This window comes from Mytilus edulis, chromosome 14 (assembly GCF_963676685.1).
Source record: "Mytilus edulis chromosome 14, xbMytEdul2.2, whole genome shotgun sequence".
In the NCBI taxonomy this organism is placed as follows: Eukaryota; Metazoa; Mollusca; class Bivalvia; order Mytilida; family Mytilidae; genus Mytilus; species Mytilus edulis.
Window position 1 is genome coordinate 62,818,528 of NC_092357.1, and position 25,587 is coordinate 62,844,114.

The 25,587-nt window shown below is 31.1% G+C and overlaps 2 protein-coding genes and 1 long non-coding RNA gene across 3 annotated transcripts; all 3 read left to right on the plus strand.

Annotated features, from left to right (window-relative positions):
• The first annotated feature begins 293 nt into the window (after positions 1-293).
• On the plus strand, positions 294-7,137 carry LOC139503156 (low-density lipoprotein receptor-related protein 5-like). Its single transcript, XM_071292889.1, has 6 exons — positions 294-404; positions 2,135-2,261; positions 3,220-3,409; positions 4,233-4,445; positions 4,988-5,103; positions 5,922-7,137. Exons 2-6 carry the CDS (start codon positions 2,201-2,203, stop codon positions 6,191-6,193), a joined length of 852 nt encoding a protein of 283 aa, XP_071148990.1. The 5' UTR covers positions 294-404; positions 2,135-2,200; the 3' UTR covers positions 6,194-7,137.
• Positions 7,138-13,294: 6,157 nt separating this feature from the next.
• On the plus strand, positions 13,295-18,992 carry LOC139504381 (low-density lipoprotein receptor-related protein 8-like). Its single transcript, XM_071294457.1, has 4 exons — positions 13,295-13,299; positions 15,232-15,447; positions 16,595-16,705; positions 18,186-18,992. Exons 1-4 carry the CDS (start codon positions 13,295-13,297, stop codon positions 18,190-18,192), a joined length of 339 nt encoding a protein of 112 aa, XP_071150558.1. The 3' UTR covers positions 18,193-18,992.
• A 1,487-nt stretch (positions 18,993-20,479) lies between these two features.
• On the plus strand, positions 20,480-22,769 carry LOC139503825 (uncharacterized). The gene is made up of 2 exons (XR_011659200.1): positions 20,480-20,748; positions 22,516-22,769. It is a non-coding gene; the product is annotated as an uncharacterized lncRNA (long non-coding RNA).
• Positions 22,770-25,587: the final 2,818 nt, after the last annotated feature.

Genomic DNA, 25,587 nt, shown 5'->3' on the forward strand with positions numbered 1-25,587 from the left:
AATTTTCCAGACACAGCTACACACTTACAATTAAGCTCTAAATCCCCGCGACTTCGCGTGTTATTGTTTGTTTTGAAATTACAAAAAGAACATTACAATGTAGGTTAAATGTGTACAATTTGTATTGGCACTTCATAGATAGCACTAGAGGATTCCGAATATTTGAAGAAAACAAAATCAATAACAAGAATAGTTAACATTATTAGGACTACCATAAGCTTAATTTATTTATTTAAAATACAATCGACTGAAAATCACTGAAGTGAATTGTAATTCATCCTTTAACATTTCCGGTTGACAATAAATACATTTGCATAACTCACACAGGAAACAGTTGCGCGATAGTAAAGTGAAGCATATAGCGCGTGTGAAGTATATTTAAATGGTGATTGCATAGAGAAGTCGTAAGTAATATGTTTCTCCTGTTTTAGAATAATTGGCCGAGTTCATTCATTTAGTCATACACAATGAAATGTATTTATACACATAGGTATGCAATATATAGAGTTACACTTTGATCTATTGTTATATATCTATTTTAACAAGCACAGCTACTGTATTTCGTTGTCTGCATGTTTGATTTGCAATGCTTGAAAACTCGTCAAATGATTGTGTTATAATTTTCCGTTTACTTTTGTGTATTGTGAAAACCATTACGCGACACAACTTTAACAAAAGCTTTAGAAAATGTATAAAGTTCTCAATCGTGTGACAACGTCATTCTATATAGAACGACAATAAAGTAAATCGTGAACGACTTGACATATTACACAAAAGACACAATTCATTGATAGAAGAAGATTGAATTACTTTTTTTGACGGATATAAAATTTAAAATTAGTTTATTGTGTTTAAACTTTTAAAGTTTAAATACACCTCGGAACAAAGGAAGACATTTTTATATACTAGTAACAATTTTGTTACTAGCGGTTATTCTGCATATAACTATTTGTCAAGAGACTCAATTTAAGCATGTTGTTAGATGGATGCGTACATTTATGCAAAGGTTTACGAGCATAATACTTTGTAAGTCGGGATACTCATATCCAAATTTATTTATCAAAATGAGATAAAATGCATAATCAATAAATAAACGAAATTTAAAAGACAAATCACATTAAATTACATTTGTAGTTAAAATATTGCATTCAGATATAATCAATATTATTACCTACATCATTTTGTACATAATCCAGCCTAAAGAAATAACGAACATGCAGTCTTCTAACATTATTATCACACTAAAACAAACCTAAAAGACTGCTAGGAATAAAAAGCACATTCATTTGTCGTTTTAATATTAAACGACACGATCACAATTGTGGTCAGTCATCTTTCATTTCCAAGTAATACATATTCCATTTGTTTTCAATCGATATTTATTGTTATAAGATATACCTTAGCTTGATAATTGTAGTAATACATTACATTTGTTTGCGATTGTCGAAGTGTGTGTTTAAGGGGGATATATTTGGTTACATACTTCCTGTTCATATTCCATGCAATGCAGATATATTTAAATGACATACAAAGTAACATTATAACGAAATTCAAAGTTCATGTTTTCCTTTGTAGGGGTTTTAATAACAAAAATATCTGTGATGATGTATTTGCCTTAGACAGGGTTGTGGTATTGATTCAATATAACATTGAGAATGGAAATTGGGAATGTGTCAAAGATACAACAACCCGACCATAGAAAAGACAAAAGCAGAAGGTCACCAACGCCATACTAAACTCCGAATTGTACACAATCGACTAAAATAAAAAATAAAACAAGACTAACTAAGGCCCGAGGCATCTGACTTGGGACAGGCGCAAAAATGCGGCGGGGTTTATGAGATCTCAACCCTCCTCTATACCATATATGTCAATGAAGAAAAGTAAAAGCATAACAATACGCACATTAAAATTCACTTCAAATGTCATAATTTTACTTTAGCTTAATACATACTATGTACTCTTATTATATTTTGTAGAAATGCATCAAATTTGATCAGTTAAACACATTAATTTTAATATTTTACTTTATAAAAGGCTTTGGGTTTTTCTTTTTTTTCGCTCTCATTCTGAATGAACGACGAAATTGGCCAAGAAATTATTAAATTAATGCGCTTGATTATTATATCTTCAGAAGTATGCTATATCTGCTAGCATAGTCTTGGTTAACGTATCAACCTATCATTTGTGTTTCCTCAACATGAGACTACACGTGCTGGTCTTGTTTGAATTTGTTATGTGTGTCTGCTTTATAAATACAGGTAAGAACAACACATTAACATAAGGGATGGTCTGGTTGGGGTTCTTTATATCAATATTCTGTAGCAGTTTCTCACTATTCTGTTATTGATTTGCGCATTACTCTACTTGTATCCTTTATTATTTAATTGATTTTGCCCGTTTTCCTTTTTTCGTTTTTGTTTGCTACTTTTGTTTATTCTCCATATTTTTACTTTTTTATTTAAATGTTATGCCCGTTTCCTTTTATCCTGCAACCCAGGCCAAATCCCATAACATGCATACGAGTATCAAAGAAATCAACGAAGTTTGGTATTCAACTAATAGTAAGGAATTCATAGTACATCATTTAAGCTATGATGGTCAAAAAATTGATTTTCGAAGAAGAAGAACTCTTATCGTACTTATTCAATCAACAGTTCATCAATATAAAATATAATGAAAATACAACAACTATTTCAATTCCACTTGATATGGTGGGTCTATAACTTCCAAACAATCTTACACTTGTGAAAATACACTAAGCAAAATGTGGAATCATATTTTGTTGATAATTTTCTATATTTTATTAAAGCAGAATTTAATAAATTTTTGTAGAAATTTCGTTAGACGTTTTTAACAGACTATTGAAGTTTATGTTATAATAAACATTTTTCAAAGATACTAGTCTTTCTAATTAGGGAAGAAATCTAGGAATAAGATTTGAGAACAATCGTTTTTTATGTGTATTTTTTTTCTTCGGAAATTTGCATTCTATAAATATAAGACATGTCATAAAAATGTACATGATTGTGGTATTTGTTTTCAAATTAAATATGCCACGCATGTGATATGAATCTTATACTTTCTACGTAGCTATTATTGTATTTACATTTTCTTGTTAACGTAATATAACGAAGATCAAGGGATGCATGTACATAATTATGTGCAACTTATAACAGAGAAGAAAAAACTCATTTTGTTTTTCAATTTATATTTCAGTTTTTGCATATATGTTTGTCTTTTCAACTAATATGACTGATGATAACGGTAGAATATATGAATACAACTTGGAGACTAGAACTGTATCATATCTATTAACAAATATACAGAGTGACGTGTATTCTATCACTTACGATTATAACAATGGATATATCTATTTTCCAAGACTTCACAAGAACGACATACAGAGGTAAGATAATAACATCATTTTCATAAAAAAAAGTATGGAAAGAAAACTAGGGGTTAGTTGGCAAAATATCTAATGGCACTACATGGATAAAATCAAAGGATTTCGAAAATCTGTCAAACATTCAAATCCAAAAGGAGCAAAATCCTTAGGTGAATATTGACATGTCATTTGAATATGTATAACGAACCTATCCAATTTAGAGATATACTTTGTTAATGGTTTGATAATTCAAAAATAGGATACAAGCAACAACTTCAAATTTCAAGGCACCCAATGCGCATTATTTATCTTTAGTGATGTATAAGGTGGGAATATCCAAAAAAAAACAAAATCGTTATTCATACGTTTAAAATTTCATAAAACCAAAAGGGTCATTCGTTATAATGCAAAACCTTGATAAGGAATCAGAGCTATGACTGTAGTAATACATTTTATTACAACAAATGAAATATATTAAACAGCCATATTTCTATATGTTACCGAGGTACTGGATGTTGAGCTAGTTATACTCTTTTATGATTACAGTCCATCGTTAAGGTCAAACTTATGATTGAATCAACATTTATGATACACATGTCACTGCACCTTTTTTTAATAAATGTATCTTCAGTGATGATTGAGACCAATATATTTGAAAATGAAAAACTAAATTCAAACCTTGAACATATACAGCTAATCTGATTCTACATTTTGAAATGCAATTTGTGAGTCAAGAATATAACAGTTGTTTTCCATTCATTTAAGGTGTTTTAGCTTTTGGCTAGGCTATTTTATGCATGACATTCCGATATAAATGAGCTTTTTAAACGAGTTTTATTCTTAGGTTTAAGTATCCATCAGATCAACCCTACACATCAGAGTTTGTGATTAATGCGAGTGTACCAATAGGTATTGCTATTGATCCGTTATACGACCAAGTGTATTGGACTGAATATAATGCCGGAAATATTTATAGATGTAATTTAGATGGATCTGGTAAATCACGTGTCCTCAATGATGATCCACTATTTGCCCTAACATTAGACTATCAAAACAGGTTTGTATCAATTTTGTTATTTTAATAAATATCAAAACGACTCCACTTCACGTCTGAGAACGCTCATATAAACCATTGAATAAAAATTGGGTAAAATCTTGAACAGATCAGGGGATATATTACACTCAGGTCAACATTAATTTAGGATGTAGGAACCTTATTGTTTTCGTCAATATAAATTTACTATATCGATAAAGAATGCTTTTTTGCTGTTCATGTACTGATAATGTTTTATGGATGAATACCCCATATCATTTTATTTTTTTCTGTTAAACGTCATTCTTATTGTTATGCACTAATTTTGGAAAGAGGAAATCGTTGTGTACATGTATATCAAATGCTATTCCTATCGTTAAAAACACAAATATCCTAGCAATCTAATTTAACACTGATATTTTGTCTTTTTTTGTTGTTGATTGTTATAGATCTAATAGTAAATTAAGTAACGCATGTTTCAAAATGTTAAAGCACTGAATTAGGAAAACTAAGCACAATTCATAAAGTGATGTTTCAATGTTCTTCTTTTTAAATCAAAATTGTAGATGGTTGTATTATAGTACAACACTAACGACACCAATAAGAAGTATACAACGATCACGATTGGATGGTACTGAAATACATACCGTGATTAAAGAGGAGGCTTCAGATATAAGTATAGGTATGTTATAGTAAGGAGCATAGTACAATCGTTATTAATTTGTCTTTGAAAAGTATCACATACATGTAGGTGAAAAATAACATGATTTACAAGTTTATATAATTCATAAACTTTTTTTAATATAGTCTTTGTAGTCATTTTCTTTATTATTTTTGTTTTTAATACTGTTCTTTCCTGTTAACTTCTCTTTTTTTTTTACATTGGTGTTACTTTGGCTATGCCGAGCGGGTTGTTTATAGACCTTAATATTCATTAGTTTGATGTGTTCGAGCCTTTTTATTTGCAAAGGATAACTTTCCAGAATTTGCCTTGAAGTTCTGTTTTTGATTTGATTTTTACTTTTAACTTCCCATGAGGGTCTTTCACTGTCGCTTTTTGCACACCCGTACATTATTTATATATTAAATCTCGTTTGCTATGCGCTGCCATCTGTAACATTGTATTTTCATGAACGTAAATTATGTCTTACGTGTTAGCTTTATAGCTTATATAACAATAGACAGAAAGAAAGAAAGAAACTATATACATGTGTTTTCAGTTCAACTGGACCACAGGGCCAAGTGAGCTTTTATCATCACTTGGTGTTCGTCGTACGCTGTCGTTAACTTTTACAAAAATATTTCTTGACCACAATCATCAAAAAAAAGAGAGAGAGAGAAATACATCAAAGATTATGTGTCTGAATGATAGCATATGTTGAAAGGATGGTATAAAAATGTATACATACATTTACTTTTTTACTACATAAATATATATATGTAGCAATATTTATCGGTGCTCTGAATGCATATCTAAAACAATAAATGTTTTTATTTTAGATTACAAAGACGAAAGAATTTATTGGATGAACTTCGCGACAGGTGATTTGAAATCTGCTAATCTAAACGGAACTGGTGACAGGAAAGTGTTTAGCACGAATACGACCATAAAAAACGTAGGCATCCATGTACTTGATAGCGAAATATACTGTGTCAATTTCAATCAGATACTTAAAGTCACATTGTCACCAGTGAAATCTGCAAGAGTCATATACCCAGGTACCACAAGGATATATGGTTTATTTGTTTATAAGGAAAAAGGTAAATACTAGCATAAACATTTACCCAACTTTTAGTTAAATGTTCAAATCTCACCTTACAATGAAGAATAAAAAAACATGACTACACACAAAAAAGAGGGAATCAATTGTAATATACATTGAGTGAGACTAATGCACCAACTGAACTCCGAGGACAATTCAGCACGAATAGTTCATAATCAAATGGCAAAATTAAAAGCTCAAATAATTCAAACGAGTGGACAACGACGTTCCTGCTCCTGAACTGGTACAGGCATTTCCTTATGTAGTGAATGGTAGATTAAACCTGGTTTTAGACTAAGTTAAAATTTTAATCTTTTATGCTAAAATAAATTATCGATAAATCTATGATTCAACTAAAAAACATTTATTAAATTGAAACTTGATGTACACCTTAAAGTCGTTATAAGTATGTTTCTATCGATATAGTATTGCATTAAATAATATATGTATATGTTTGCTTGATGAATTGTCTGTGAGTGTTCAAAGCTTCTGGCATGTTCATGACTCTAACATGAAAGATAGTTTAATCTAATTGTCTACTGTTTTAGATATTATTAATATAGCATGTCTGTGGCAGTATAGTTCATATCTTTCTCTTTTTATGTGTTGTTTAGCTCGTGCGATAAAAAAATAGTTACTGCTTGACGTTTTCATGCAAATATATATATAGCTTAAGGTGGTACCTAACACCTGAACTAAAATCAATTTGGCTCGTTTAATTTTCTTAAAATTTTGACAAAGTATTTACTTTGACCCTCTGACAAAAATATAAAAAAAATCAAAAATATTGAACCAACCGTTTAATCAGAAAAATTACACTGGTTATATAGCAGTTTGACAAACACTTATTTTGATCATTGAGAAGCTTAATATTCCCTTAAGAACACAACGTCATTAAAACGTTCTGTTGATTTTACAGAGTTATCTCCCTGTAGTGTTAGGTACCACCTTAACCTAATTGTTTCACGTCTTCGCAGATTAAACACAAGATACCACAGTTATCATGGTTATGAGCGTGTCACAAAAATATTTTTTCTAAAAAAAACACCAAAACGTATATAACGTCTAAAAGAGCGTCGAAAGAGTCAAACTCAAAGTTCGAACGTAAAATGACAACGCCATACTAAATAATTAAAAACAAACAGAAAATAATTGTACACAATACACAACATAGAAAACTAAAGAATAAACAACAAGAAGCCCGACAAAACCTTGCGGTCATCTCAGGTGATCAGGGTAGGAAGATCCTGTTTCACATATGTCACCCGTTAAAATATTTCTACTTTGGTATTCAGTATGTGAATTTTTATATAATCAGTTCTTTTATACATTAATAATGCAAAACTAGTTTTTGATGTTCTTTGCATATGTTATACTAACCTAGCTTCTTTGTTGTATTGTTTCATATGCATGACATGTTGACCGATACGATTCTATTCTACATTTATTTAAGAATTGAATGCTTTTCTGTAACCTCATTGGGGTGTAAAGGCGTTGAACGAGGTACATTTTGTATGAAGCGCGGAAGCGTTCCATTCTAAAGATGTGTGCACGGTTAACGCCTTTACAACGTGATGAAGTTACAAAAAGAAGCATTCAATACTTATAATTACATTTTAGCTATGATCATGCAACCACAATGTTTATCACGTTTTTCTCTAATTTACCTGTGCACTTTATTGTGGGAATATATACCACCATGAATGATACATTTTGTTGTGTAATGAAGTTGATTAAGGAATAACGCGAGATTGCAGAATAGCAAATCAAAATAACGTATTTTAATGAAACATACATCTAATGTAATTATTCTATGTTTTATAATCGATACATTCTAGTTGCAAATCAATCGCATAGTTTGATAACAAAGTAGCTTAGTTTTTATATACGTCCTAATATAAACGAGATGCGGAAAAAAGAAGGACGGACAAACTAATAAGTCGGAAAAAAAACTGACCAGGCCATGGCTAAAAAGTATAGACCAACAGCCGATCAAAGGTACACACGACACAAAATAGATAACTAAAGAGTCAGCAACACGAGACCATCAAAGCTTAGGTTGCCCTGGATGTACACAGATCCTGTTTCACAGGCAGCACACGTCGTGTTGCTTATATTAAAGAACCATGATATTATTTTTAATTTGATTTAATTGTATTATGATATTTGGTATTCTGTGGCTTCATTTATTTTCGTAAGTACCAATTTTCGAGGATTGACGAACACTTGCATATTCGTGGATTGACGAAAACTTGCATATTTATTGATGCTTAAATTCTGTGTTTTTTGTAAATACTGAATACATTCTTTTAGAAAAGCTGTAGATCATTGAACATTTAAATACGTTGTTCCCCTGTACCAACGAAATTCACGAAAATTAGTATCCAACGAATATAAACAATAAATGAATTCACAGTATTCAATTGTTTAGATACTTTTTTACTGTATGTTGTTAAATATATAAACATATAACATGTATATATAACATGCCAAATGTATTGTAACTTTATTGTCCTGATCTGCATGAGCAAGTAGCTTATTCAATTTATCCGTTCGATCGCATTGACATCAAGGTGAGTACTACGTTATATTAGTTAATAACATTCTGCACGATTCAAACTTGATAGATAGCAATTTAACATCGTCATTTGGTCCGGAACGACATACATTATCATTTAAAACAAATAAAAAATGTACAAAAAATAGAAAATAAATAAAATGTTGCGAATATATTAATTGCACTCATCATTTAAGTTTATTTATTCCATTAAAAATGTGCATACTCCGAGGGTGGCGAATGTGACATGTGACGAATGTGACATGCCTAGTGTACGTTAGGTTCACTTTATTGCAAAGCATTGTTTATTAGTTAAATGTTTTAGATCTGACATGAGTATATATTTTTTTTAGGAACTACACTGATAATTTTATTCAACACTACAATCATCAAACAAGATTCTCGAAGAACAAAATGAATATCATTATATATGCAACATCATCATCTGCCGTGTATATTGACACACACTTATAAAAGGGATATCGATGATAAAATACACATAAAAAACATCTTATACCAGGCTTTCCGTAATTTCGGATAAAACAAGGATAACCATGATTACAAAACGCGGCCATTTATTTTTTGAAAAAATAAAATTACAAAAATATTGAACTCCGAGGAAAATTCAAAATGTAAAGTCCCTTATCAAACGGCAAAATAAAATGATAAAACACATCAAACGAAAGCACAACTGTCATACAAAAAAAAGTATTAATTTCTAATTTTTTTATTTCCATTGTTTACATTATGTTTTGTCATACCAAAGACAAAAGAAACATATACAAATTGTTGACACAGAAAACATGCATTAAGTTGTGAAAATGTTAAAACTAATTTTTATCGTTTTTTTTTGTGTTCCACCTGGATCAATATAAATATTATCTCTTTTTTAAAGGTTGATAGAGCATACCAGAATGGAAGTCACATTATCATTAAGTTCTTACAGAAAAAAAACCCAAGACAATTCAATGAGGAAGATTACTATTAAAGTGATACATAGTGTTGGTGACCTTCTGCTGTAATTTTTTTTCTATCGTCGGGTTGTTGTCTCTTTGACACTTCCACATTTCCATTCTCAATTGTATTGTCAAAATAATAACAATAATCAAATGATCAGTATTGAAACAAGCTTGCATTTATCAAACTTAAGACATGTATGTGATAGAATATCCCGTCTTAAAATTGCATCAAACCTGCTGATACAATGTATTTCTCTTCTTTTGATAATGCCGACCAATGCATTGAATGTAGAATGATAATAATAAATTTTAGTGTATTTTGTTGTAGTTTTTTTCTATCATTCTATCTTATATTAGTTATAGTGAAATGCATGTGTTTTAGTTAATGTCTTATGTATATACACAAGATATCAATACACTTGTAGTGGTGGGTTTATCTTTTATTGTGCAAATGCCATCCCACTTTTGTGCTGACTTGAATTGTCATTGATATGGTTATATTTATAAATTTACTGTTTATAAATTTTTGATTTTTTTGAAATACTTATGCTTTTCTACCTGAGGCATAGATTACCTTAGCTGTATTTGGCAACACTTTTAGGAATTTTGGTTCTCAGTGCTCTTCAACTTCGTATTTATTTTGCCTTTTTAACTTTTTTGGATTCGAGTGTCACTTACGAGTCTTTTGTAGACGAAACGCGCGTCTGGCGTATACACTAAATTTAGTCCTGGTATCTATGATGAGTTTATTTATCATATGACAAAGTTCATCTTGCATCTAGAATCTATGACAAACGATTCGATTTTGATTTTAAAAGTATCTAACTCCTCAACCTTATAAAAAATAAACCAACATTTCCTACATAAAAGATATATATTTTCCAACTTATTCGGTACTCAAGAGCTTGCAGTTGCTACATAGACTTTTGAAACCGCCACCAGTGTCTGATATATTGTTGAACTAGTTGTAGTTGAAAGATCGTTTCTCCTTTTTTTTTTATTAAAGTTTATTGTGTTCGTGTCGGTTAAATACATCAACTCGTTATTTCACATAAAAAAGTTAATATCTGACCCAGTTATATACAAAAGAGAATCATATGGTTTCAGATTTAAATGTATTCGTGGCAATACATCTGCAATACACATTACCAAGATAGAATCGCGACACAATAAGCTGATACCTTTTTTTAAAGAGCGTGTTTGATTAAACTATCCACACATGTATGTAGCGTTATTCACATTGGATACTCTATTACAGAGAATAAAAACTATTGATTCAGTAATTTCAATATGCATGATACAGTCTGATATTCAATTTCGTCTTACAGGGTGATAAACAATAAAATTGTTACTCACTTAGACCTAAATGACAGTTGTTTTACCTGTTTTGCTTAATATTCTTCAGAATCGTTTGCCAATACAGTGATAAAAAACTTCCATCATCATGATGACAAATTACTTTAACCCATTAATTCACATCCCTCATTTGGCGGACGTGGTATTACTCTAGATGGTTAATAGATATAGGAAAATATGGTATGAGCGCCAATGAGACAACTCTCCATCGGTCTTATCTGGATATGAAAATACAATTACATATCACTGATATGTTTATGTGAATAATTTGTGTTCATTAGTATGCATATGGTATGGTAACGTTTTTTTTAATATTTAGCTGATGATATGCAAACTTCCTTAGTTTGTGATATCTCTTACAGTTTTAGATTATATACTGGCCTTAAGGCATTGCAAATTTCATGATATAATTTTGCTTATAAAATTGAGAATGGAAATGGAGAATATGTGTCAAATGTACAACAACCAGACCAAAAATCAGAAAACAGCCGAAGACCACTATAAAGTCAACTTAATTTTTACAATCAATCGTTCATTAGCCTCGTTTGAATTAAAATTCAGCACAATTTCAAACAATGTGTGATGTAGTTGTCCAAATTTGAACAAGAAAACAATTAACATGAACAACACACACTTAAAGTAAACGTTAACAGAAGAGCTATCACCTAAATAGACACAATGCACTCTCAGGTCAAATTGGTATTAAGGGCGAAAGGTGTCAAACTGAGTATTCAATCAAAATCTTACTCTAAAGCATGATATCTCTATTTGACAAATCACATGTAACGTTACGCTGAAAAACAAAGCTTATATTTTAAAAGTATTTTAGGGCGCCTTCTGTATATTCAAAATGATGTTTTATGCTGAATAACCAAGTTATTTTTTATTCAGTTAACAACAATATGAAGTATTATGTGGGGGTATTGTCTGAATTGCTCCTTTTTGTCTGCTTTATTAATCAAGGTAAGACATTTATAATTTACATTATTATTTACGAAAAATATCGACACTTAAAGCAAAATTATAGTATAAAAACAAAAATGTAAAACAATAACCGTACTATCGGAAATATGCGTAGGCCTCTGTCGTAATAGAAAGTAAGCATGTGGTATAAATACAAAATGCATATGTTGAAAGCACACCTTGTAGTAATGTCCAAACATAATACCTACTGTAAAATGATCATCTTTGTTTGCTTTTAAGACAACGGTCGAATAAACTAAGTGTTCTTTTTTTTTGTAATTCAAAATTTATAAAACAATTATACTATATTAGGAGGCTTACAAACAAGTTTTTAAACCCGACATTTTAACGAAATATGTCAGAAGTTTTAGTCATTATAAAAATAATCATAAAGTTTCAAACTATATATTTTTTATTTATCATAGACCTTAAATAACTAGATTAAAACACATTCAATCCCTTGTGCAATATACACTGTCTGGAGAAAAGTGAAAAACAACCAGATATGAAATAAGGTTTTTTTTCTACGTTCAATTCAATTAGATTGATAATATGCTTGGACTTATTGACGTTGATTAACCGAAAATTCAATTTTAACAATGTGGCTACGCCCCTAAAACTGTGTATGTTGCCCTAATCCCTATGCCATAAAAACAAACCTGTTTACTACAAACATAACAAAGTAAGTAAATGCAAAATAAACTCCTGAGCTGTTGTTAAGTGCAAGTGGATGATGATAGTATGCTGCTTAAAACTCATAAATAAGTAACAAATGATGCTCAATTTAAAAAAAAGAACAAAAAAACAAGAAAAAAACCCAAACAACGTTAGGGACAAAAACATTTTTTTGTAATCGAATTCAAGGTCATACGACCGTGTTGTTTGACACAATGAATCAACGGTCACCGTGTTACTGTTGTTTTCCTTCAATTAATAATAACAATCTAATAAATGGTTGTTCATAGCTAAGTATTAATGACGGCACAAATACTAGTATAATTTTGATACATACACGAAAAAAAGAAATATTAAGTACTAGTATTTGTATTTGTTACGGACATGGCATTGTAAGCAAATCCTTAAATTCCTCTTAATTTCCATTCAGGTCTTCAAAACAAGATTATATTTTCAACTTTTGGTAAAATTAAAGAATTCAACATGGACACTGGAAACGTATCAGATATCTTAATCAATCAACAGAGTTACATACATTGTTTTGTTTATGACTCTAACAACGAATATATATATTTTCCAAGAGCGGACAAAAACGATACAATGAGGTATGTGTTTGGTATAAAGAAATGGAAAATATTATTCACATAACAAAAATAGATTAAAATATGGTTGATTTAACTTAAATCATCGCTTTATATATGCACAGATCTAACGCTTCTTGTTCTGACAATAATGATTATTATTTTTATTTTCATATTGGCAAATGTTTAATAAAACAAAACTTGAAAGAGAATCAAAAGTATCGAAATATCTATTTGATGTTTGATACGAAACATCAATACATCGTCAACTTTATTGTACTAGACTGAATGCCTTTATCTTGCAATTTCTAAGCAATGTTTTCGCTATCTCTCGTGGATGTTATGGAAACGACCATTTAATCGTCCGATGGGAAAAGGGAGAATGATTTTAGAATGAATATCATAACCTTAAACATGTTGAAAGACAAGAAATTTTATAACTTCTTACGGTTCGCCACTAGAAGATCACATGGTCGTCCCCTAACAAATGTTTATCATGATTTTTACAGGTAATTAGCACGAAATATAACACGTAGATAATTTACCCGAATAATGAAGAATATGAGGTTGTTGATTAATGATAGAAAACAAAGAAATATTAGGTATACAAACATACATAAATGTACTTGTACGTGTGTATCTCCGCACTTAAAGCCTCAAACTACATCTCGTCTATGCGTAAATTACCTATACATAACCAGGCTAAACGAAAATAAGGTATTGCTTATTCACCTGATGTTTGAACACATATTCCAAAGACATTTACCAAAAAGGAAATCCAAAGTAATCTTAGGTCTGTCATATGTTTCTTTGGAATTTTAACCAAAGAATGGTACATGGGTGTTTCTGCTCTGTATTGTAAACATAAAAACAACATGTTATGAAAAAAGGTGTCCAAAGTGTATTTCTGGATTAACCCTCATCATGAACTCTCAAAGCCTAATTTTGAAAGTCAAGGATGTATAATAACCAAAAAAGATAAGGAGCAATATGATACACTATAAACATCAATTTAACTAGCAATCTAAGCCGAGCGTGAAAGATATTTTGAAACTTAAGGGGCGGTGTGAATCAATTTCGGATACTTATCAATTAGAAAAGAGCTAAAAGAGCAAAATTAGAACAAAGTCAGTAATAATGTGTTGATCTCATCCGAGACAAAAGGGATATAGTATTTCAGTTTATTTGTCTACACCTTTTGTCTATCGTTTATCAAGAGAGGATAAAACAAACACAACGGTATACACAAAGTTTTCAAAGCACCAGTTTGATTGATTATTCAACAAAAGTGCTGTATGAGGATGATGGTTAGCTGTTTCACGTACAACAGCTAATTGAATGCATATTCGGGACGAAAACATGTTATAATTAGAAAATGAACACTGCTTTTTACTAGACCGACGTGCTAAGCGCAATTTTGAGTATGCTATTTCATAAAATAACAGTCCAAAGAAAGACTTGTCACCCTACCCGGACACATTATTTTGACACTGAGCCGACCGGTATTTGCTCTTACTCCTTAATGCCACCTGCTTAGTCGAGAAGCAGCAAATACCAATTTAAAAGTAATTGATTCGAACGGGACGGGTTTAAACCCACGACCTACCGTACTCAGGGCGAACACGCTACCACCTAGTCGGCCAAAGGTCTGTACGCGTTTACTGTAAGGGAGAGAGTCACATTACCTGCTCTCGAAAATTTATTTTGAAAAAAGAACAATAACAGTTGAAAGGGTTTTAATTCTTTGTTTTTATATTGATGCATGTATAAAACAAGCCATCGATCCCAACTCTATCCTGCACATTTAACTGTACATATTTCCGACTTATATGTTATAGTTTTTTTATAGGATTTATCTCAATAAAATGATCAATTGAGTTGTATTTAATTAACATACATTTATATATATATATAAAAAGTACATACTAATTAATATCTTCTTAATCTTATTTCAAGATTTCGTTATCCATCAGAACAAGTTTATATGACAGAAACAGTGACCCAGGCAAGGAGACCAATAGGTGTTGCTATTGATCAAGTGGACAATCATGTTTATTGGACAGAACGAACTGCACCAGAAGAGCTTAAGCGATGTAATTTCGATGGGCCAAACAAGATATCGATTCTTCAAGATAGTGAACTATATGCTCTTACGTTAGATTACCGGAACAGGTTTGTTGTTATCATGCTATCAACTGACATGTGATTAAAGAAAAAAACCTAGGAAAACAAAACAATAAAATTGAGAATGGAAATGGGGCATGTGTCAAAGAGACAACAACCCGACAATAGAAAAAAAATCAACAGCAGAAGTTCACCAACAGGTCTTCAATTTAGCGAGAAAGAAGGTCACCAACAGGTCTTCAATTTAGCGAGAAATTCCCGCACCCGGAGGCGTCCTTCAGCTGGCCCCTAAACAAATATATACTAGTTCAGTGATAATGAACGCCATACTATTTCAAATTGTACACACGAAACTAAAATTAAAATAATACAATACTAACAAATGCCAGAGGCTCCTAACTTGGGGCAGGCGCAAAAATGCGGCGGGGTTAAACATGTTTGTGAGATCTCAACCCTCCCCTATACCTTTAAACAATGTAGAAAAGTACAAGCATAACAAAACGCACATTACAATTCAGTTCATGATAAGTCCGAGTCTGATGTCAGAAGATGTAACCAAAGAAAATAAAGAAAGTGACAATAATACAAAAAGTACTACAGACTACTAGCATTTAACTGACATGCCTAAAAGCTAGTTCACCACTTAATATTGTGCACCTTTCTAATAAGTAAGATATGTTTTTGAATACGTGAGACAAAGCTTAGTTAAATCAGTTCTAATGTTCTGCGCACCAATCTGTACATACATTTTTGTATTTTTACAACGCTAGAATATTCATATGAAATGATATGATACCTTTTTCATGCAATTGGAAACCTCTAGCATATCATATTGCAACATGTCAATATAAAGGGTTATTCAATTCAATTACTAATGGAAAACGGAATATTCTGGAAATAAGTCATGGAAAAAATGATTTACCAAGAAATCGAAACAATAGTATTATGACGCACTATAAGCAAATGAGATGATTTCGAGGCTAGAAACACATCGTTAGAAAGACCTTAACAACAACACAACCCAGACAGTATTACAAAACATTCCTTGAAGTGAACAAAATGGCTTGCTAATCGACTTCCGAACAACTAATTTAACACTTTGAAAAGGAAGTCTTATATCTTTTTATCTTATTATGCATGTTTCGATTTTGTATTTATATTATGTTTTGTGTATGTGTATTTCACTGATATGTAGATGGCTGTATTACAGTATCTATCCCACACGTAGTTCAATTAGACGATCGAGTTTAAATGGTACTGAACGACAAGAAATAGTAGATGTTACAAGTAACTGGTTTGAGTATAGGTATATCATCAAGAAAATTCAATTTTTGTCAATGTAAACATGGTAAATATGTATCCACATATGGCACAGGATCTGCTTACCCTCCCAGAGTACCGAATATCACCCCCAGTTTTTTGTTGGGTTCGTTTGTTCTCCGTCTTTAATGTTATATGTTGGGTTTTGAGTGTTTTTTTCTTTTAGTCCGATTGTCAGTGTGTCTGTTTGTCTCTTTTCTTAATAAGCCATGGTATTGTCAGTTATATTTCGACTCATGAGTTTGAACGTTTCTTTGGTATTTACAAAATGGCATGTTTAGTTTTTCATGATTGGAATCGAATTTATTTACGTATAATTAATTTGTTTCTCAACGGCTTAATTTATCACTGATTAACAAACAGACCTGTGAGGGGTACAAATGTATTCATTGAAACCAAGCTACTTTTCTGTTTGACCTGTATAATTGCTATTCTCATCAAAACTACTTACATACATTGTCAAGCTCCATTTATTATATAATGTATGACACAGCTTGACTGAAATAAGTTACTCCATTAGCTTATCATATGAAGCTGTTCATCGTAACCAGGATCTAGACAATTAATTTATTGTGTTTATACGTGATGTTTGTATTTATTGATGTTGGCTTTGAACTAGCTTTCTGTAAGTGCTCTGAGATTTATAATGTGTGTATTTAGTGTTGGGACGATTTGTTCTGTTAATTTGTTTCACATTTTAGTGATGGTTTCGGATGTGTAAAATGTTCAACATCCTCCCTAACATACGTAAGAGCCTGTTCAAATTACAGAGCTTGTGATTTGGCGGGTTTCCTGTGTTTATATCATATGTGTTTTCCTTCTGTTGTTTTGTATATGAATGCTCTCCTATGAACGGTTTTGTATTTTGTCAAGTCTTGGCTTTCTACAGCTTACTTAACGGTAGGCAATATCTTCATTGTTCAAAACCTAACTATGACATCGGCGTTATTTGGTCTCCGGTGGATGATGATTTCTAATTGGCAATCATACGAACTCTCCGCATGTTGCATATTTTTATAAAACCAGCTTTTTTTATATCATTCGAAACTGTATGTTTTTTTTTTTGTTTTTTTTTTTTTATAATTTTTACGTCATGTTAAATATCGAGTTTTAAATCAGCAAATATAAGGCACTTTTCATTCATATATTTGGTCACGTTAAGCAGACTTATCGATAGCAATTTGCTTTTAAACATGTTTTGAGCATGTTTATTTGGTCGGAATATGGCAAATATATAAACACGAAAAGATAACTTAAAACATTAAAACATAAACAGATGTAATATATTTAGGTAGAAGTTTGAAAGAAGCAACATCCTAAAGGATTACTTCCTTAGACAAAAATTATATATAAACATAACATTTGTATCAAAATACAGTTTGTAGATCTTTTACATAAAATGACGAAAAAATAGTTTCGAATGTATTTTGAATATATGTAATGCCAGGTGTCCAATTTCCTTCCAGGATATAATCCTGATAGGCTGTTTTGGCTTGAACGAAAGAGCGGTGATGTGAAATCTTCCAATCTTAATGGATCTAATATTATCAAAGTTGTCAGCACGAACAAAACACTTGCAAACATAGGGATACATGTACATAATAGCAATATATATTGTGCAAATGGCAAACGAATTCTACGGGTCATACTTTCACCACCAACTAAAGCAATTGTTATATATTCTGATACAGAGATGATTTACGGTGTAATGTTTTACCAGGAAAAAGGTTAGTGCGTATCTAATATAACAGGGGTTTACAGCATGAAGCACGCGAGGGCACGTCAGAAGAGCATACACGTTACATTTATCATTGAATCAAATTACAAAAAAAAATTATGTTTAAAGTCAAAACATAATAAAATTAAACCGCAAGAAGAACGAAGAGATTCCTAAATGTAGTTCAAATTTTACTACTACAAAATAAAGGAAAAATTTGAGAAACTTCAATGAGACAACAATAAACGACAATTTTTATCGCAATCATAAAACTTTCCATATTGAAAACAGAACCAGCCATAGATCTGCTCTGAACACAACGTTATATACGCTTTTCATATTATAATTGCATTATAAAAGTTCACAATTTCTGTTTTTATATAATATATTTACGGATACACACCACATGCGTACCAAGTGTAAGCATTTATAACTCAATAAATGAAACATATGTAAAACAACGTGTATTTAGGTTATTTACAGACATTAAATGACAAAACATATTTTAACTAAGCATGTACCTTTTCAGAAGTTTTCGGAACTGTTAAAAGACAAATATTTTTTGTTTGTACATGGAGTTTTGTATTTTACAATAATTATGATACATTACAATGTGTATGCGCATCTCTTTTTTTTAATTTACATTTCAATATTTTAATATGTGATTTTGTTGATAGTTGCTAGCGCTTCTATGCACATGTTTGTTTATTTATTAACACCAACCACATAATATTTACAAATATTTACTAAAATATACACTAAACTCGTAATTTTATAGGTTATATTTGTATATTTTAGGGTCTAGGTGTTTCGTTGAATCGTTTTTTATGTTTATATAGTTGATAATCACATGATATTTAACAGCTTTATACATTTTTTTTTATATATACTGTCGTGTAGTTTGTTGATTTATAGCATGTATTACTATATCGTTCTATTTTATAATTTCTTTTACTGTTTTATATTTGTTACGAAAACATGTTGCATATGTGTAACAAGATAATAGTTAAAATCATAAGTGGTACTTGTATTACAAATCTGTGTGAATATTTTTCAACGTATTGTAATGTTACCAATGACTGCAAATTACATTTAGGTTTGTGTATTTGAATTTTACATGCACATACACTCATATGTTACGTTGTCCTCAGATTCAAGTCTGTATTAAGCTCTTATCTACTTTCAAGCAGTGTTTGTCGATATAGTTACTTAACCAGCTTTAAGACAGTACATAGTGGGTAAGATTTCTTTATAAAAAATATTCAAGAAATATTGGCATGTGTTTCTTTCAATAAATGTTATATGAGAAGATTTAGATAGCATCCATTTGTCAATATAAATCAGTACATGCACAATTGTAGGCTAAGTTCCTCGCATTGAAGATCGAAATCGCAACTATTGATTGATAAATGTATTTGGAATATTTAATACTGCAAAATACAAAGTAAATGTATGTGCTATTATATCATTCACACAAACAGAAAAGCGCAACACTTAAAAGTAGACTGGCAAAATCATGGTAAATATTCACGCCTGACAAGACATTTATCAGATAACTGTCTTGTGTATATTAAGTGGTCTGGAAAGGTTAACATACCCTGCTCCACAAGCTACCTCCGTACACAGCTACTTTTGCATAGGTACTAATTCTGTAATAAAAAAATGCAGTCCTGGAAATTTACTTATAATATTTTGTACTATTTTTTTACTTTAAAACTATTGTAATAGTTAGGTACTTATATATAGCAGTAATTGATTTGTACTAAATATTTTGGTACAGAAATAATACAATATTCCATGTTTGAAAATCACATTTACTTTAAGAGATTTGAAAAAGAAACACTTTCAAAATACTGAAAATGTACCGGTAGTAACCAAAAATCTGTAGTACCTAAATTTCAAGTACAAATAAAGTACTGTAAAATACAGGTACCTAATATTACAATCATTTTAGAGTAAAAAAAAAAGTACTGAATGATAAAAGTAGATTGCCAGTACTACACTTTTTAGTACAGAAATAGTATCTATGCAAAAGTAGCTGTGTACTTTAACGTATTATATAGATCAATCTTCTAATGAACAAGAAACACAAACAAAAAAGAACTCTGTTGTCGATATCATGATGTAAACCATAGCAGTTGATTTGATTTTGTTTAAGTTTTTGTTTAAAATTTGTGAAAGTCTTTTTCAGTTCTTTTGCAATAATTGTCAATAAGTGTGTGGCCGTACCGAATCGTATCGGAAATGAACTGCAGAATGGAATGGTCATTGAGAAGACATTGTGCGTGTGTTTGCGATTAATAGTCAACGAGGTAAAATGTAAATAATTATTTAACTTCAATCTTACAGTTTATTCCTGCACAATACGTATTATTGAAAAACTTAGTTACGTCAGACAATAACATCGAGTGATAATATACAATGTTAAGTTTCGGTGTACTGTTGTGGCTAGAGCATTCTAAGCTTAGTTTTTTTTTAAATATTGCTTCCGCATTGTTCCACAGTTGCGCCAGTTTTTTAAACCATAACTAATTGATTTAATGCGGATGTGTGTAGTAAAAAAATATATAAACCGACTTCTGTCACAAAACTTATTTTCAGAATTTTTTTATGATTTTAATGCTTCTTTTTGTAATTCTATCTTGGTGTTAATGTAGTGACCGAAGCATAGTCTCGGTCAAACGTTTAACCATTCGACAGTTTCCTGTTATCTGACAGTTTTCTCTTCTACATTGTATTGAATATAGACCGAAGCTATTACTATGAAAAAAATGTCGTACCCAAAAGCAAACAAACAAAAAAACATTTTTTAATTGAACATATATCAAAATTAAAACAGCCTGTAGTAAAAAAACGCACATGTTTCAATGTAAATGTTAGAAGTATGATTTACAGTCTTATATACAAAATACTACGTCTTTGTACCTTTTTGCATTCGATACGATTAAATATACTGGTAACACAGTGCATTAAAATATATGAGTCAACAAATTGCTTATACTTCTTATTTTAATACAATTATTTTGTATCAATGGTTCTGATTGGATAACAGTAAGCGTATTATTTTTTGTATCTCCTTGTCTGTAACTAAGGAAGCCAACATTTTGAATAGCGGAATTTATTGATATGTAAATTCTACAATAAAAAAAAACTCACTTGTTGCACCTAGAAATGTTCTTTTTATCAAATTTCATTACATTCTGAAGCAGGCCTAGAAGCCAGAAAACGCCCGGTGTTTACGTTTGACGCCGGAAGCACACATATGACGTCCTCTAGTTTAGGGACCAAAGAAGATAACATCTTTTCGCGGAATTTTCTTTAAAGTAAATTTTAAACTGTAATATTAATTGAATTAAATTATGTACTTGTTTTGCATTAGAATAGAGGTTACTGTATTGTAATTGAAGCTTTGCGGACGTCGCCAGGTAAACTAAATTTGCGACAGTAAAACTACCGATGGACGTCCGCAAAGTCTCAAATACAATACAGTTATCTCTTAAGTATTGGAAACATAGTAATGTTGAAATAAACTCATCATAGATACTAGGACTACATTTTATATATACGCCAGACGCGCGTTTCGTCTACAAAAGACTCATCAGTGACGCTTGAATCCCAAAAAGTTAAAAAGGCAAAATAAAGTACGGAGTTGAAGAGCATTGATGACCAAATTCCTAAAAGTTTTACCAAATTCAGCTAAGGTTTAATCTATACGTGAGGTTGAAAAGCCTTAGTATTACAAATGCAATAGTTTGTAAGCCTTTAATTTATAAATAAAACCATATCAATGATAATTCATGTCAGTATAAAATGGGTCTATATCTGCACGTTTTGAAGTGAATCTGAATAGGTTCTCGGTGTATGCAATAGTTTGACTTGATTTTTTTTGTCTCTTTCCCATCCGTTTTGGTAAGCTGTACTCTGACTGAAATTCTATGACGACGTTTTTAATTCTAAATTCAGAAACATCACATCAAACTAGAATTATTTTTTCTTTCGAAAGAAAATGTACTTACAAACTTTGCAGAGGCGCACAATGTTTGATAATTGTTTTATTGTTTTTTGTTATTTTATTTTAGACTGAGACGGATGTCTTTAAAAGAAAGTAAAACCACAACATGATTTTTTTTTATCAGCCACCATTTACAATTACTTCAAGATACAAATGTATGTCATCTTTGAAGTAGGACTCTTTATAAGATGCAGACAATAACTCTTTTTATATTAATGTATATTGCATTTGTGTATGTAGTGTGATTGCATTTCAATACATTTATTTCAATACGCAGTTGTAATTATATCTATTTGTTAATAATATAACAAATACAGTTCATACTTGTTGATTTTTTTTGTCAAAACATAATGCTGCGCGTTTTGTCTACAAAAGACTCATAAGTGACGTTGGAATCAATAAAGTTAAAAAGGCCAATATAAAGTACAAAGTTGAAGATCATTGAGGACCAAAAATTCTTACACCTTTTTTGCAAAATACAGCTAAGGTAATCTATTCCCGAGGAAGACAAATCTTAGTATTTCAAAAATTACTAGTAAAAGTGTTGTTAACAGTTAATCTATAATTATGAACATATCAATGATAATTCAAGTCAACCTAACTGTGCTGATTACCGGGCTGGTTATACTCTCGGGGAATAAAAACCTCACCAGCAGTGGGATCGACCCAGTGGTTTTAAATAAACTCATTATAGTCACCAGGATCAAAACTTTGCACCTGCGCCAGCATATAGAGTAAATTATAAAATGTTTACGATTATCTAATTGCGCATGACTGTAAATAGAGATAATAGTAGCATGAGTAGTCACAAATGTTTAGAATCAAGAAATTGCTGCTTAAGAAAGACAAATGAAGGTGAGTCAAAAAGGTAAACGTCTCCTGAAATGCATGGCTATCAAACATCAAATACACACTCAGTCAGACATGCTCTAGCAACATAAGTACAGGTTAGACGACTATGCTGGTATCTAGATATTCAAGACTGCAAATACATGTCTCTAATAAGTTGAGACAAACACACATAGTAATGGTCAACATTTTTTTTTATGGTGACTCTAAAACTTATTAAGTGTGAATTTAAGTCGATCTTCCTCATTACTCTGTTGGATTAGTGTTTGTTGAAAGGGAGTGACTTTACTATCGTTCGGCATGTCATATCTCGCACATAGGGTTATGATCTCTTGATCTTATGTTATCATAACAAAAGGTGACACTTATAGAGCAGTATCTACTGAACCTACCATATAACCGGCGATTACTTCCGGTTATTTGAAGGGTGGTGTTGTTGGTTATACAGTGTCATGATATGTTTTGTGGACCTTTTTTTCGTCGTTATTTACTTTTTTTCTTTCCAGCTTTTGTCAGTCTGTTTCTTTTAAACCCTTTTGAAACCTCTGTCTATCTTTCTTAATGTGCTATAGTTGAAACGCATGTTTTCTCGGTAGTTAGTTATATAGCATTTAAATAAGGCATTCTTTATACTATTTGAGATCACAACCGTGGTCAGCGTCATGGATTGATTAAATGCATATATTCAAGCCCCCATTAACAAAAAGCCTATTATTTTCATTCTTAAATGGGAAAAAATTAACAAGAAGGCTTTTTTTTATATTTTCTTAATATTCAATTTTGATTGCATACTTAAATGTTAAAACGTAAAGGGTCAGTGGTGACAAAGTGGCGAAATTTGTTTCTATGCAGTTTCCACTACCATATCATATCTAGCTTTGTGTCTAGGGTTGTGAAATTTTCATTCCGAATGTTGTTTTTTTTTACTTAAAGAAACTCATCATAGATACCAGGACTACATTTGGTAAATACGCCAGACGCGCGTTTCGTCTTAAAAAAGACTCATCAGTGACGCTCGAAAAAACTTTATTTAACAAATGATAAAAAATTTCCACCACGATAAAACTATGGACGTAATCAATTGAGTATCAGACCATGCAACACACTACCTGCCATTTCGAAAAGAATGAAATGAATTGTACACATTCAAATATAATTCCGATGACAACAAAAACATATTTCATGTAAACAAAAGGATATATTATGCAGTTCAATCTACAAAATAAAAAAGAAAGCAAACACAGGACTATTCAAAATAAATGCAAACAGTGGCTTTGAACTAGCTGTCAGATAACTGCGAGTACTCTCAGATCTGTTCATTGTGTCTTTTTAGGTCGGGATGTATAAGTACCCGGCCACGCGTACGTCCACTTCTTTTTGTGTCTGTCTGAGGAGTTAAGCCTTTTTCAAATGATTGTTATAGTTCGTTCTTATGTTGTACTGTTATACCACTGTCCAAGGTAAGGGGAGGGTTGAGATCCCGCTAACATGTTTAACCCCGCCACATTACTTAATATGTATGTGCCTGTCCCAAGTCAGGAGCCTGTAATTCAGTGGTTGTCGTTTGTTTTTGTGTTACTTATTTGTTTTTCCTTCATTTTTTGTACATAAATAAGACCGTTTGTTTTCTCGTTAGAATTGTTTTACATTGTCTTATCGGGGCCTTTTATTACTGACTTTGTGGTATGGTCTTTGCTCATTGTTGAAGGCCTACGGTGACCTATAGTTAATCTTTGTGTTATTTTGGTCTTTTGTGAATAGTTGTCTCATTGGCAATCATACCACATCTTCCTTTCTTTATAAATAAATATCAAAAGAAATAGTTTCTAATGAGAAATGTTCTTTCCTGTGGTAATGATACAAAAAAAACCAAGAAATATTTTCTCAATACGGTTGTACACTGATTGACCTTGGACATCATAAAAAGGTTTATAATCGTTGTGGTTTCTTTTTTCCGTGAATTAAACAAAACAAATATCAAACGAAAATGTAAACGGAAGCATTTCGATGATTTGTTTCTATAAAAAATAAATCTTCCTCCAATAAGAGGGATACATTAAGGCTGTATATTTTAAAGATTTTATATCAAGTCTACAATATTAAATACATGTTTATGCTTTACATAGTCTTTTCGTATTGTTTATTCAGTCGTAAACTCATGAATTTATCTTTTCTTCAAAGATATAACCAAACAGTAAACAAAAGTTGATCTAATTAGTATAAATCTTTAATTAATTTCACGCACAAAGGAAGAAGCAAGATTACGATAACGATTTAAACCTGCATTTGT